This window comes from Neofelis nebulosa, chromosome X, assembly GCF_028018385.1.
Source record: "Neofelis nebulosa isolate mNeoNeb1 chromosome X, mNeoNeb1.pri, whole genome shotgun sequence".
Lineage (NCBI taxonomy): Eukaryota > Metazoa > Chordata > Mammalia > Carnivora > Felidae > Neofelis > Neofelis nebulosa.
The window spans coordinates 77,452,561-77,468,821 of NC_080800.1; the positions used below are offsets into that span (position 1 = coordinate 77,452,561).

A 16,261-nucleotide genomic window follows, 5' to 3' on the forward strand; every position below is an offset into this window, starting at 1 on the left:
TTCTGCTCTTTTCTGACTGGAGTTCTGAAATCACCTGATAAAACATTCCACCAATGGTAGGAAATTTTGCATTCCAACAGATTGAAAAGTGAAAAACTAGACCAAAAGCAAGTTATTCCTAAAGAGGAAACTAAGTGTAAATACATTTATTTGTCATTTATTCTATATGAAATTATAGAAACATACTAATAAATATTTTCATATGTTCTATATGTAAATTTAAATTATTATGTGAATATTAGAAAAAATCTATAAACTGCATATATTTGCATTTGGCTTTAGTAATAGCATTACACTTCCATTTATAATTGTTCTATGAATAAAAGTAGAAACAAGGAATGAATCCTATTTTGTTTTGTTGACCTAATTTGAAATACACCATGCTTGCATTTCCTTTTAGAGTTAAAACTCAGCTCTGAAATCCTAGTCCCACTTTCAGTATCACCCTTGAGCATCCACAGTTGTGATTATTGATTTGGGTTTTGAAAGCTGCAACTTAATGGACACATATTAAAACATATTCCAGGTGATATATATTAAGCCCAACAATCTCTAGTGTGGCATGCTTCCAAAGATTTTGTCCATACTATTATTTTGAAAATTATCAGAGGTTTGTATTGCACGTGCTCATAATGTATTCCAAAAACAAATCTTTGATGCCCAAGTTGGTATTTTGTGATTAGGCCAAGAAAAAAAAAAAGTGGGGGAGGAGGCTAGACATGCAGCTTGATAAAAAAAAATCCTGATGCCTTTTTGCTTCAAAATCACAAAATATCACTTAAGATTTCTTTACACAACTTTCTACACCATACTTGGGGCTGTTGTGCTTGAATATATCCTTGCATTTATTCTTCATTAGTACAATTGATCTATATTTGCATTTTTTGCCAGAGGCATATGTGAATATTCTAACTGCATGAGTTCTTTTGCTATCTTTGATGAGTATGTTTAATCAAAAATGACAGCATTCAAATTGGATTGTTAGCAATTAGTTTTTTTCAACTGTAAAAGTGATTGTTAATTTTTTTAATGCAAATAATCAAAATCTGGGTCATGAAAAGAAAATGCAATTAATATAATGAGGTTCTTTAATTTTAAAATAGGAAAATACAGGGGCGCCTGGGTGGCGCAGTCGGTTAAGCGTCCGACTTCAGCCAGGTCACGATCTCGCGGTCCGTGAGTTCGAGCCCCGCGTCAGGCTCTGGGCTGATGGCTCAGAGCCTGGAGCCTGTTTCCGATTCTGTGTCTCCCTCTCTCTCTGCCCCTCCCCCGTTCATGCTCTGTATCTCTCTGTCCCAAAAATAAATAAAAAACATTGAAAAAAAAAATTAAAAAAAAATAGGAAAATACATAGTGCATTTGCTTTCTCTCAGGAAACTAAGTGCCTGGGTCAATATTTAAAATTACTTCTGTATATATAAATGAATAATAGTGTCTATGCTTTATTACCAAAGTATGGTGTTTTCAAACTGTTACTCATCTGTAGTTTTATGTTTGTATATTAGGATCTAAAAGAAAAAGAGAATGATGAGCTTGATATTCAGTTGAAAGTATTTGATGAGAACAAAGAAGACGACCTGACTGAATTATCACACCGTCTCAATGACATTCGAGCAGAAATGGAATATCCTTTTGACAAGCCACAGAAGTCATTTTGCATGTATTGTGAAAAAGGGATTTGTGGGTGATTGTGTGGACCATTATTAGAGTTTTTGTCTGCCAGCCCAATTTACATCCATTTACTTATATTAGTACCTCTCTATAATGCTGTCCTTCAGATTCATGTTGAGGAATTGTCAGACTATCCCGATGATTTACACAGATGATATTGAAATCTGCACAATGGCTTGCTGTATTATAGATATATTCAGCTTAATAGTCTGGAATAGACAAGAGCCTAAGGCATATACCTCAAATGTAAGAATTTGGGAGGAAAAGTTCACTGAGTTCATATGTGACTATAGGTAATATGCTTCTTCAGTTTTATTAAAAGTTACTCAAATGATCTAGAGATATAATTCAATTCAAATAAGTGTCTTAGTCTCCATACAAATATTTTGGTTCCTTAGTAAAAAAAAAAAATGTTTAGATGTGATAGTATCTGACTATAACAGGGCTATGTGGTAGAAGCATTTGAGTCAAATACCAGGTGTAATCTTCCTGTGGCAACAATTTTATATGACAAGATTTTAGATATAAAAGATGGTTGTCATAGCATTGCTGGCCATTTGTTTCACACTCAGTAAATTTCTTACTTAGGGAATTTGGAGGAGACTGGGAAACACTTCAAAACTAAAATGATTTTTGAGATGGAATTTTTCTCTATGATATCTTCTTCCCTCTTCCTCCCTGCACTGCCAAAAAAAAAAAAAAAAGAAGAAAGAAAGAAAGAAAGAAAGAAAGAAAGAAAGAAAGAAAGAAAGAAAGAAAAAGCTGGAATATTCCTCTCCTTGAAACTCACAGTACTTTCTGTCTTATTTATGTATAGTTCTGTTCCCCTATGAGATTGAGGGCAGAAATGTTATATTTCATCTTTTTCCTCCAATGCTACTATTGAAGTGTCTTAGAAGTATTAGATAAATGTGTGTATGATGGATAACGATGCCATTATAATAAGGGATCAACGCTACTAATTTCTTATCCAGCATTAGTGACTCTAGTCGACAGTCATTTTCATAATATTAAATGCTTTTTGTATTAATATGTATCTTGCTTCCTTGCTTTGTATAGATTTCTCTTATTAATCAAACTTCACCATAAAGCTATTTTGGGTTCCATTCTGTAACCGCTTAAGGGACCTTATGAGACTTTAACACAACACTCTTACATGGGGTATAAGAAATAATCCATCATATACTTAATTCTACTTCAAAGAAAATGTTGACATTTCAGGTTATTTTTAGAACGTTAGATTACATTTCCTTTTCTACCTTTCTTTTACATCAGTTTTCTATGTCCTCACTTTTATTATAAAAGTGAATCCATTGAAATCTGTTATCTAGTTTACTAGAAGAATCTAAACTTTTACCACTCTTTTTATATCCTAAGAAAAGTATGTTTCAAGTTCTTTTGTCTTTACTCTCCATTTTTATTAAATGATGAAATACAAATAAATGCAAACAGTAACAATTTCACATTTAGTGTTTTATCAGTATAAAATAAAACTGGTTTGTGATATTTTAGCAGTCCACAGAATGCTCCTTTACTGTCTGTATTATGTGGCAGTGAAAGTAGAGGGATAGTGGCTTATGTGAATAATATAGGCCCTCTATCACAACCACAGGAAGATCAAGAGTAAACCATTTTCTCTAATGGCATTGCTGTTTCAATCATACCAGCTATCATCTCAAATTTAAAATATAATGGATAACTGCTTAAGGTTTTGATGATTAAATGGTTTTAGAAATGCTCTTTTAAGTCTGTTTCTCTCATTAAAAGATTAAAGTGATTCCATAGACTTAATTTATTTATGTATATTTTAAAATACTGGATCATGCAGTTGAAGGTTTAGAAACAGTAATGGAAATAAAATGGTGAATCAATATTTAAAAAAAATGAAATTGCTTTTGTTATGAGTGAAACTTTCATCAAGAGCTTTAATGTTTTCCTTTACTTATATTCCACTGATATGAATGAAGTGTATCATCTTCTGTATAACATGTTGAAGGATACTGCTGCTGAAAATTACTTATTATCCATTCTACAACATTTTTTGCTCATCAGAAATGATTATTATATCAGGTAAGAGGAAGTTCTGAGAGTACTAGTATTTGTATGATTTGAATTTGATTAAGTTAAGGGAAACTGATAATGTAGTGCATCCTAGGTAGTAGAGGCATATATACATACATAAATAGTGTATAAGAGTTTGGTGACTTTGAGTAACATTTTTTAAAAGGCGTTAATTTATTTTTAATTGGGCCAGAAGGATCTATTTATAAAACTGCATACCCCAGCAACAGGACATTTAGTAGAAAGAAACCAACAGATTTTACTGACCTTGTGATGAATTTTCTTTGCTAGATAATGGTAGCACAGAGTAAGCACTGAGGTGTCTATGGTAGAACTTTTAAGTTCTGGTACATTTTAATAAGTAAGGTTTTTCTGTTGTTTCTCCTTTCTAATATTTATTTAATAATAGATGTGATCTTATCTAAGAAAATAATACTGGTATTTCAGCTTTATATCCATTACTATAATTCTTCAAAATAAATGATTATGATAATAATAAAGTTAGAAGCTGTAGAGTCTAGTAAGTGCAAATATATCTGAAAACCAGAAAGTTAGAGAAAGGTTTCTGAGAGACTGAAATTATCCAATAAGCTGATGGTCATGATCTTATATATAACTATTCAAGACACCCTTAGTTGTTCTTCATACTCTCTAATATGCATGAAATTCTGGCAACCTAGGTTCTCTGATTTCTCAAAATTTGCTTGATTAAAGGGTAAAGGCAAGCTACCATGCATTCAGGCATAGTTGCAACAAAGATGACAGTTCTAAAGTCACATGGAGAACTATTATAGTTCAGACTAGTACAGTTACTGATGGGTATCAAGATGGTACAGAGACAGAAAAAATGGTTAAAATATTGAATTATATCCTGTTTTCTTAAAGCAGAAAAGATGGTAATTAAAATGATTGTTGTTGCCTAAAATAAGTTGTGGCAATTCAAAGGGTACTGTGCCTATGGGTATACAGTTACTTGGGGAAATAATTTCTTTGAGATGATCCATTTCCCAGTAATTTTGACTATATATTAGAAGTTACTCTAATATGACATCGTTTTCATCCTGAGAACATCGATGTGAGGTAGAAATGTGACAAGCACTTTTATTATACTTAGAGATAATTAACATGGCCTCAAAGAGAGCAGTTGTGTTTTCCTTGTTTACCCAGAGTCATTGACTAGACTGATTATAATCTAATATTATTTATCCTAAAACTGATGATGACTTTAAAAAAGTCTCAGATGTGTAATATATATTACTATTTATTCTGAGTCTTGAGACCAGCCACATGACAAAAAAATATAAGAGCAATTAGACTCTGTTTGGCTTCATTTGAAAACTTTTAGTGGCTTGGCTAGTTATCAACATACTAATCTTAGGGATGTTTATATCATAATTTGTCTATGATAGTATTTCTTTCTGATGTTTCTCTGTTGAATTTATTACCCACTGATAAATACTAAATTTTCCTTAAATTTTAACGTAAAAAGTGCCTTTAAAATTTTTTGAAGTATGCAAGTAGTCATTTTTAAGACAAGAATTACCTTGATAGATCACAGAATTAGGATATGTTTAAAAATCTTTGACACTTTGAACAAATTCAGACTATGGCCATGCATATTAAGTGTTTATGCTTCTATAAAATGGATCTTTTAAAAATGTACACAAATAGATCTTTTGAATATTGTGGCTCAGTCCAGTTTTGTAAGCTGTTCTAGCTAATCTTGCATAAAAGTGTTGTGATAAATTCAGTACCTTGTCAATGCCAAGACACTCTTCCCTTATTGAAATTGAGAACTTGTGGAGGCCTGGACCCATTTTTGTATCCATGGATGTAGGACTAACAGGTCATTTGTTTTCATTAACTTTAGGAACAATTACTTAAGTAAGTAGATAAGGTTGATAAGCATGACAAGCATGAATCCTTACAAACTAAAGTATTAAGTCACTCGTGTTCACAGTTGATTACATCATGATGGGTTTTTTACTATAATGTCCAGACCATTGTTAAGCATATTTCTCCAAAGAGGGTGTAATGTCTAGAATGATTTCTTCTAGCAGTGCTAGAAAAATACCTCATTCTTTTATCATGCTGAACCACTTCTTAAGAAAATTGACTTGTATAGGTAGAAAAGATATTCAAGAATACTTTCTTTTTCAGGCCACAGTATTACAAGATAATTGAGGAGTGTGTTTCACAGATAGTGCTGCACTGCAGTGGTATGGACCCAGATTTCAAGTATAGGCAAAGATTAGACATAGATTTCACACATCTGATAGGTATGTAATATTATCTTCAGTGTCCTCTGTGTTTTACTATCTTCTGTATGATAGTTTTTGAAGGTAGTGCTCTCACTGAAGTTCCTCATTAATATCTGGTAAGTCATTGTGTCTGTGAGTACCCAATCACTATAATTGTTAATTATGATGATCATGAGGGTTCTGCCTGTTTGATTGAAAATATTAACCTATTTGATAAGTTTTAATGCTCTTGAATTCAGTTTAAAGTCAGTGCCCCCCCCAAAAAAAACATTATATTATTATAGATGAATGTTTTGCTTTTAGAAATATGACTCTGAAGACCTTTGATTATGTTGGTTTATCAGTGGTGTTATAGAAATCACATGTGCAATTATAGGGTCTAATTAGTAATATAGCTATGTTATTAGTGTTCAAGTTTGAGAAAAGAAATACTGACTTCAATAACTCAAGACCTTTTAATTCAATCAAAATATATCAATTTATATTTTCATAGACCTTAAAGCTAGAAAAGAATTTGAGGTGATCATGCTCATGTAATTGGATTGCTAAGGGAATGAACTTATATCATCCTAGACTACTAGTTAGCTGTATTTTCTGAAACAATCTCTGAAGGATGATGTGAAATCTCTTGTGAAATATGCTACATTATATGACCTCATAGTTAAACAGTTTTTGTACCTAATCAAAATCACTATTGGCTAAGTTTCAAGAAAACATGAACTCATTTGTCTTGTCTTTAAAGGAAGAAAACAACAGCTGTGGAATGCCAATTATAATTCTTCACAGCACAAGGCAGACTCATAGTAATATTCAAAGATGAATTTTTTATTATTAATTATTATGCATTTTCTGATTTTATTTTATTGTTTTTAGATGGGTAATTTCATTTTTTCATTTTTAAAGCTTTTGTTTCATTTAATTTTAATTTTTGTTTTTTATGTATTTAATCATTCATTTATTTATGTTTTAAAACTTATTAAGTATCTTCTATGTGATGCTTTCGGTAATACTGATTCTTTTTTTTTCTCAAGTTAGTTAACATACAGTGTAGTCTTGGCTTCAGGAGTAGAACCCAGTGATTCATCCCTTGCATATGACACCCAGTACTCATTCTGAAAAGTGCCCTTCTTAATGCCCATCACCCATTTAACCACCCCTCCACCCTCCAATCTCCCCATCAACCCTCAGTTTGTTCTGTGTATTTAAGTATATCTTATGGTTTGCCTCCTTTTCTGTTTTTAGCTTATTTTTCCTTCCCTTCTCTTATGTTCATCTGTTAAGTTTCTCAAATTCCACATATGAATGAAATCATGATATCTGTTTTTCCCTGCCTGAATTATTTCACTTAGCATAAATTTATTTATTTTGAGAGACAGTGTGCAAGCAGGCAGGGGAGGGGCAGAGAGAGAGGGAGAGAGAGTACCAAGCAGGCTTTGCAATGCCAGCATAGAGCCCATTGCAGGGCTTGATCCCACAACCAAAGGATCATGACCTGAGCTGAAATCAAGAGTTGGATGTTTAACAGACTGAAACACCCAGGCATCCCTAAAGATTTTTTTAAAGTAATTTCTACACCTGCTGTGGGGCTTGAACTTAGAACCCCGAAATTAAGAGTCACATGCTTTCCTGACTTAGCCAGCCAGGTGCCCCTTATTTTCTGATTTTAAAACCAGTGCTCATTTATTCCAGGCAATCTAGAGGTTTATGTAAGTGATAGAATGAACCACTGATCTCACTTTTCAGCTCAGTACATTCCATCACCATTACTCACTTTTCAAGTAAGTACATTTTCTTATATCTCTTTTTTTTTTTAACATTTTATTTATTTTTGAGACAGGGAGAGACAGAGCATGAACAGGGGAGGGTCAGAGAGAGGGAGACACAGAATCTGAAACAGGCTCCAGGCTCTGAGCTGTCAGCACAGAGCCCGATGCGGGGCTCGAACTCACAGACCGCGAGATCATGACCTGAGCCGAAGTCGGCTGCTTAACCGACTGAGCCACCCAGGCGCCCCTATATCTCTTTTTTTTAATCTATCTATCTATCTGCTGATTTTTCATGGAGCATTATGAGAATTTTTCCATGTTAACCTTCAAAATCTTACTTTGAATATATGTATAATATTCCATCTTATGGAGTATCATGATCATCTTGACCAGTCCTTTCTTACTGTACCTCTAGATTGTTTTCAGGTTTTCATATTAATAAATTAATCTGCTATGCACATTCTTTGTATAAATTTTGCCTTTTTCTTGTCATTTTCTTACAATTGATTCCTGTAATTGAGGGTATGAACTTTGAAAGGCCATATGCTTTAGAGAAAGTGGGCACCAATTTACCTTCCCTGAGAATTAATGTGAATGCTGGCCTCACTGCATATTTGATAATGAGCTTGATAAACTCAGTAGTTTCTTTCATATTTTGTTGAGAGAGTTATAAGGGAATATTTCCAAATATTTGTATTTCCTTATCATCTATTATGGACCATGCTTGGCACACATACTGTATTGTTGATTTTGGCTAAGTCTTTCAGTGTTCAATAGACATTTGTTTTTTTGTGTACTGTGTGCCAGGTACTTACAGTTGTGTACTGTTAGCATTGGGATGGGGGAGGTAAAGGCAGCAAGCGAAAGAGGATAGAACTTCAGAAATCCATTATCACCTCATCCACGTGTCATCCCTCTGATTGTGAACAAACCATTTAACTTTTCTAGGCTTCAGTTTTATCCACTGTAAATTCAGATAAGTCAAATATCTGCGTGGTTCGTAATATTTTACAGTTAGAGGACTTTTTCTGATGAATACTTTGGAACTTTCATTAGAACCACTACCACTACATACACATACACGTGCATAAATGTAAAAATTAGCAGGTGCTTCAAGAACTTCTGGGAAATTTTTGGATCTCTATTTTAATGTCACCTGGACTTGGAATATAGAGTCCTTTCACAATTCTGTAAGTCTAGTATTTTTCACAAATTCAATCAAATTCTTGCCCAGAACTCTTAATGTCTTCCAATTGGAATTTAAATCAAGATCATTACCAACCAGTGAAAGCACAGCACAGATCAACCACCTCTTTTTCTGATCATTTACCAATTTCCAACTTAGTTCTTTATACGCAGTTCTTAAAAAAAAAAAAAACTTTATTGAGGTGTACTTGACATGTGAAAAGCTATCTATTATTAAGTACATAATTTGATAAATTTTGATATTTGTATACTTAAAACCATTATCACAATCAAGATAATAAACATCTGTTTCTATGTTCTCTGTTATCTCTCCTTCCCATGCCTCCCTACCTCTCCCCATCCTGAGAGAATAACTAATATGTTTTTTTCTTACTATAGATTTTGTTTTTTTTTTATTTTTATGTAACTAGAAACATATTGCATGTACTGTCTTTTTGTCTGGCTTCTTTCATGTAGCATAATTATTTTGAGATTCATTCATGTTGTTATATTGCATGTATCGATTTTTCATTCCTTTTTACAACTAATATTCCAGTATATGGATATACTGCAATTTGTATATACATTTAATTATTGATGGACATTTGGGTTAGCTAGTATAAGTAAAGCGTCTATGAACATTTATATATATATATGGGAATAGACATGTTTTCATTTCTTTTAGGTAAATAGGTGTAGAATGGCAAGATACAGAGTACACTTATATATGTAATGATGAGAATATTTCCAAAAAGATATTCTTCAGTTATTTATATTCTGGAATATTTGATTAGATCTGAGGAATTTAAATTTTTTTTTTCAACGTTTTTGATTTATTTTTGGGACAGAGAGAGACAGAGCATGAACGGGGGAGGGGCAGAGAGAGAGGGAGACACAGAATCGGAAACAGGCTCCAGGCTCCGAGCCATCAGCCCAGAGCCCGACGCGGGGCTCGAACTCACGGACCGCGAGATCGTGACCTGGCTGAAGTCGGACGCTTAACCGACTGCGCCACCCAGGTGCCCCTAGATCTGAGGAATTTAATGTTTGTTTCCTTATTTACATAATACATTTTGCTGCAGATCAGAAGTCAGTTAAGTGAAATCTTTCTGTAGAAAACCTGAATTAATGAGTGCTATAGTGTCCTCCCTTCTAGACTTACTTTAAAGGACATTTTGAGGGGCACCTGGATGGCTCAATAAGTTAAATGTCCAAGTCTTCATCTCAGCTCAGGTCATGATCTCACAGTGTCATGAGTTTGAGCCCTGTGTCAAGTTCTGCACTTCCAGTTCAGAATCTGCTTGGCATTCTTTCTTTCCCTCTCTCTCTGCCACTCCCATACTTTCTCTCAAAGTAAATAAACATTAAAAGATAAAAATATATAAAGGCAATTTTGAGTCTTAAGAGAGCGAGTGTGAGCAGTGGAGGGGCAGAGAGGGAGGGGGACATAGAATCTGAAGCAGGCTCCAGGCTCTGAGCTGTCAGCACAGCTGACGTCATGACCTGAGACAAAGTTGGACACTTAAGGGACTGATCCACCCAGGCGCCCCAGAGTCTTAATAGTCTTAATTTTTTTTAAATGTTTATTTATTTTGGGGATAGATAGAGACAGAGTGCAAGCAGGGGAGGGGCAGAAAGAGAGTGAGACACAGAATCTGAAGCAGACTCCAGGTTTCAAGGTGTCAGCACAGAGACCGACATGGGGCTTGAACCCACGAAGCCCAGGATCATGAGCTGGGCCAAAGTCAGATGCTTAACCAACTGAGCCACCCAGGTGCCCCGAATAGTTTTAAAAATAGATTCTTTGTCTTCTCTCCACCCATAGTAAACTGCAAAAAAAGTAAAGAATTATATTATTGTAAAAGTTGGGAAATTGAATATCTCTAAAATGATGATGATTTTGTCAGATACATTCTTGGATGCTTGGCATTGTGATTCATCAATATTATCATTGAATTCAGTTAGTATGCAAAAAAATGTGGTAGCTTATATTTTATGTGTAATGTAGGTCAATTTACCTTGAATAGCAATTGATATAAAAAATGATTATCTACATGGTAGAATTATAGGCTGGTATCCATCTTTTACCTAGAGATCTGATGCAATAATTTCTAATAATTTTTTGTCAATCTTAATAGATTCTTGTGTGAACAAGGCAAAAGTTGAAGAAAGTGAACAGAAAGCAGCAGAATTTTCAAAGAAGGTAAAGCCATAATTGTTAACAATTTATTCATAGTAAATATTTTATATTTATTTATGTGAAGACTTAAAAATGTTTTTTCCATTATGTAGTACTGCATATTTTTGGTTAAAACTTAACCATAAAATATTGGTTTCATTCCTGATAAGATAAGGCTGTTACTGTTGCCTCCTCATCATCTTTAATTCATTATGGAAGAAAAACACTAGGTGTATTCTACCAGACTGATAAATGAAATAAAATTAGTTTATTGGAGGGATATGGTTTGAAGCAGTCAACCAAAATGCATTGCCCACATTGCTTTCTTGCAATTCTCCTTTATGATAGGTAGCTCCCTTGGAGAACTGTGAATTGTTTAGCTAGTCCAATCTGTTATGATCTTTAATGACAGTGCTATTAAATAGCAACAGAGTTACACAGGGTTTTTTCTCTCTCTGTCTCTATGCTTTGACTGGTCCTCTTGGAGTTTTATAATTACCAGTTTTAAATGATTCTGTTACTTCATATAGGGTTGGTGGAATTTGATGGCTCCTTTCTTTGTACATTAATGAATTATGTAAATATAAGTTTTATGACTATATTAATTTTATTTAGATTTCAGATTGTCTTTTCCTTGTTTCATGAAAGCATGACTACAGTTTTACTAGTTTCTACCAAAAGTTGCATTTTTGTTGTTGTTGTTGTTGTTCTAGACCCTAGGAAGCGTTAGTATAGTATTTCTCTCCTGTTGGTGTCAGGGGGAAGGATTGAAACCTAGGTCTAAAAACTCTCTAGTTTTCAGCCTTCTGACAGCAAGATAAAGTGCTTACATATTGCTGTCTCTTCAAAGTTATGACTTACCTTGGAGATTAGATAATCACTTTTGCTATCACTCTAGAAATTATAGAATATTACTGAAGTTACTTCAGGGAATCTGAAGAAATGTCTTTGCTCTTTCAATTACTGGAATGGATTTTCAGAGTTTGGGCATAAAATGTTTGTGCAAAGTTGTCATTTTATTGGTGGAAGAAAATGAACAATTTTTAATAGACATTTATATTTGTAATGTTCTTGTTTTAAGTAGCACATTTAAAATTCTCTTTGAAAATCTTAGAATCTTCTTAATTTTTTGCTGGCACTTTGATTAGATGCCACAAGACTAGAAAATTATGATGATCTATCTGGTAAAATTTTCTGTAAGCATATATAAAGGGAAATGGAGTCCTGAAATAATAAAAAAGATGTTTCAGTGTTTAGTGCTTTATTCTCATCACCATCATTTAGAATGAAAACATGTATGGTCTTCCAGTGGTTATCTTGCATGCCTTTTCTTATTCCGGGTGATTTTAAGAGGCTGTATAAAGTAGTAAAAAAAAAAAGTGGGGGTGTAGAATGAGAAGAAATAGTTGTAAGATCTGATCTTAGCTTTTCCACTAATTAGCTATGACTTTAAGTAAGCTACTTACTCTCTTTGGAACTTAATTCCTTTATCATTAATAGAAGAGGATAAGATTCGTGGCCATGTAAGAAGTCTTCCAACTTGCATATCTCAGGTTTCTGTGATTCCTATTCTATGGGTTTACAGATTAGGATCACTTTAAATTATAAGCATTGTGTGTCTCTTTTCAAATGTACTAACAAACCATTTATAAAGGAAAATGGTATAGTTTGCATCATGCTTAAAAAACACACACAGATGAAGCTAACTTTGGGAGAGTGGGTGGAAGTATAGAATGAGATAATTTTTTAAACAAATGTTTATTTATTTTTGAGAGAGAGAGTGAGTAGGGTATGGGCAGAGAGAAGGGGGCAGAGGATCCAAAGCAGGCTCCACTCTGACAGCAGTGAGCCCAATATGGGACTTGAACCCACCAACCACAAGATTATGACTTAAGCTGAAGTTAGATGTGCAATCAACTGAGCAACCCAGGTACCCCAGAATGAGATAAATCTTAACATGAATGGTAGTGAAGTTGAAAAACCTCCATCTTTTCAGTGAAGTGGGAAACATGGTCATTTACTGACTGTGAAGGATCAGGGGTGAGTTTGAAATTTTTAAATATTAGAAAAATTTGGACTAACCTCTATGGAACATTTTCCAGAAACTCGAGTAGTAATGAATAAAAGAACTAGTGTTTCATGTTTGACCCAAACACTATTGTTATCCAATTTGTTTACATACTCTTTCTTCAGACTTGGATCTGTTTGACATTCTTTAATTTCCAAAGGTCAAATCTATGAAGGTGAATATTTATTAACAGTGAATATAATTTTTATTGTTCCACAAACTCTAAAGACAATTCTAGACAGTAAGATATATCAATTTTAGGAACAGAAATAGTATAATTGTAATAAAGTATAGACTTCTAAAGTGATTTAAAGTGACGCTGATAATAAAGGGCAAATGTTTTATAGATGGACATAGCAGTACTTATGTATACAGGCTTGTTTGGTTCTGCTTGGAGCCCTGACTGAGGTAAGGGCTGGGCTAAATGTAGTAAATCGGTATTCATCATTTAGATGGTCTCTCCTGCTTAGCACACTATAATTATGCATGTATGTATATATGTTTCAACTTCCTATTTAACTTCTAATTAGTTAACATGTATTGTAATATTAGTTTCAGGAGTAGAATTTCGTGATTCATTACTTCCATATAACACTCAGTCCTCATCACAACTACTCTCCTTAATACCTATCACTTATTTAGCCCATCGCCCTGCCCACTTCCCCTCCAACAACCCTCAGTTTGTTCTGTATGGTTAAGGGTCTCTCTTAAGGTTTGCCTCCTTCTCTCTTTTTTAATTTCCCCTGTGTTCATCTTTTGTTTCTTAAATTCCACATATGGGTAAATCATATGGTATTTGTCTTTCTCTGACTTTTTTGGCTTAGCATAATATACTCTAGCTCCAAACAGGTCATTGCAAATGGCAAGATTTCATTATTTTTTATGGCTAAGTAATATTCCAGTGTGTGTGTGTGTGTGTGTGTGTGTGTGTGTGCCCATATATATACGCACATACCACATCTATGTATACATACCCAAATATACATATATACCACATCTTCTTTGTCTATTCATTAGTCAAAGGACATGTGGGCTCTTTCCATAATTCAGCTATAGTTGCTAAAACTGCTATTAACATTGGGGTGCATGTGCCCATTTGAATGAGTATTTTTGTATCCTTTGGGTAAATACCTTGTAGTGCAATTGCTAGGTCATAGGGTTGTTCCATTTTTAAATTTTGAAGGAACCTCCATACTTTTTCCAGAGTGGCTATACCAATTTACATTCCCACCAATAGAGTAAGAAAATTCCCCCTTCCCTTCCCTTCCCTTCCCTTCCCTTCCCTTCCCTTCCCTTCCCTCTCTCTCTCTCCCCCAACTCCCTCTGTGATCAGGGCTCCCTCCCCACTGCAGCACCCACAATAATTTTGCCCCCAGATCAGATCTCCACACCTACTACCTTCCACTATTTGGCTTATGTCTTCCTTTAGTTGTGCAGTTTGGTCTTTCAGTCCTCAGATTGATTTCATGGGTGTTCAGAATGATTTAATGTTTATCTAAATGTTTTGAGACATGAGGCAAGCATAGGGACCTGGTACTATTCCTCCATTTTAACTCCTCCACACAGCACACCGTAATTTAACCTTTCACTTTCTCTCTTACAACATTTTATGCAAATGTTTTGGTTAACCATCCTAAGGAGAATGCCATTTTTCTCTCACATTTTGTGGAACACCATTTTTTGGATGCTAGACAATTAAGATTGTAATAGGAATATTCTCATTTGTATTAATGTACAATCATTAGAGCATTCTAAAAGTACAATCTCTTTTCAAGATTAAATACAGTTAAGGAGTTGAACTGCTTGATGGCTAATTTTTTAGATTTCATTTTCCAATTCAATGAACTTAAAGGTATGGGATGAAACATTAAAGGAAATTATTAATTCTAAAACCTAATTTTCAATAAAAAAACAATATAAATGTTCATTATATGTGAAGAGAGAGATCTCAGTCCACCCTTTTAAAATTTTGTTTTGTATTATTATTTTTTTTTTTGGAAGTGAAAGTAGGTTTGTTTACCTTGGTTTTTGGGCCACATTTCTTTTTCACTAATACCATAAGCAATACTCCATCCCCACAGGGGTGTGCTTAATTGTCATGAAAATAATCTAGAGCTTTGATTTTCTGAAGGAATTGGGAGTTCAATGAAGCAAAACACATTCCACTTATTTAATACATAACATTGTTTAAAACTTCTTCAAAACTATGTTATTAATTGTACATTTATGGTGGTGATCATTGCAGTTTGATGAAGAATTCACAGCTCGACAGGAAGCTCAAGCTGAACTTCAAAAAAGAGAAGAAAAAATTAAAGAGCTTGAAACAGAAATCCAGCAACTTCGAACCCAGGTAATGAAACAAGATATAGACTTTATTTCATGTCATAATGAGTTCAATGGTAGAAAATTATCTTGTTAGATGGAAGGAAAAATGTGACCACAAACAGACTTTTTGGCAGTTTCTCATTTTAGTTGAAATAACTACAGGTTTGATTTTCCTGGAAAATAAATCATTTTACTGTTTGGATAAAAATGAGACACTGGTCGCTTAAGCTTCCCTGAATATTTTTAATGGAATATATTACATAAGCAAGACTGTTTTGAAGACAAAATTTTCGTGATGATTTGAAAAATTGGATGCATAATTTCAAAACATAGGAAATTTACATTTCCACCTATATCCCCTATGATGAAAAGCACCCATATACACTCAAAATCTTAATTATGGTGTCTAAACTATAGAACTGATTAAGTCCTCTCAGTACTTTTTATTTATTTTTAGTATTTTAAGAACTCTCAATAGTTTTTATGTTTTAAATGCATATTAAGAAATGGAAATTAATAATGTTGGTGAGAAAAATGTCATTTTCCTATGTATGCATTTCCTTTTTTGTCTTTACTATATACTTTAGTCTATAAATCCAATTAATGAAAATGATGTTTGAGAAAGAAATTGAAGATTACCTTCTTACAAAATAAAATTAAACTATGTAAATTTTGAAGGTCTAATTGGCTTTATTAAACAATTTGTGAATTTGGCAGCATTCCCTTTAGTAAGCAGAGGGAAACT

The 16,261-nt window shown here is 33.7% G+C and overlaps 1 protein-coding gene across 3 annotated transcripts in view; it reads left to right on the top strand.

Moving 5' to 3' along the window:
* The window catches only part of DIAPH2 (diaphanous related formin 2), a 988,177-nt gene that overhangs the window by 259,411 nt on the left and 712,505 nt on the right, over positions 1–16,261 (top strand). For all 3 annotated transcript variants that reach the window (XM_058714641.1, XM_058714642.1, XM_058714643.1), the window contains 5 exons: positions 1,506–1,624; positions 3,625–3,741; positions 5,893–6,011; positions 11,083–11,147; positions 15,437–15,541. In XM_058714641.1, the coding sequence (XP_058570624.1) occupies positions 1,506–1,624; positions 3,625–3,741; positions 5,893–6,011; positions 11,083–11,147; positions 15,437–15,541 (525 nt within the window). The remainder of the gene's footprint in view (positions 1–1,505; positions 1,625–3,624; positions 3,742–5,892; positions 6,012–11,082; positions 11,148–15,436; positions 15,542–16,261) is intronic.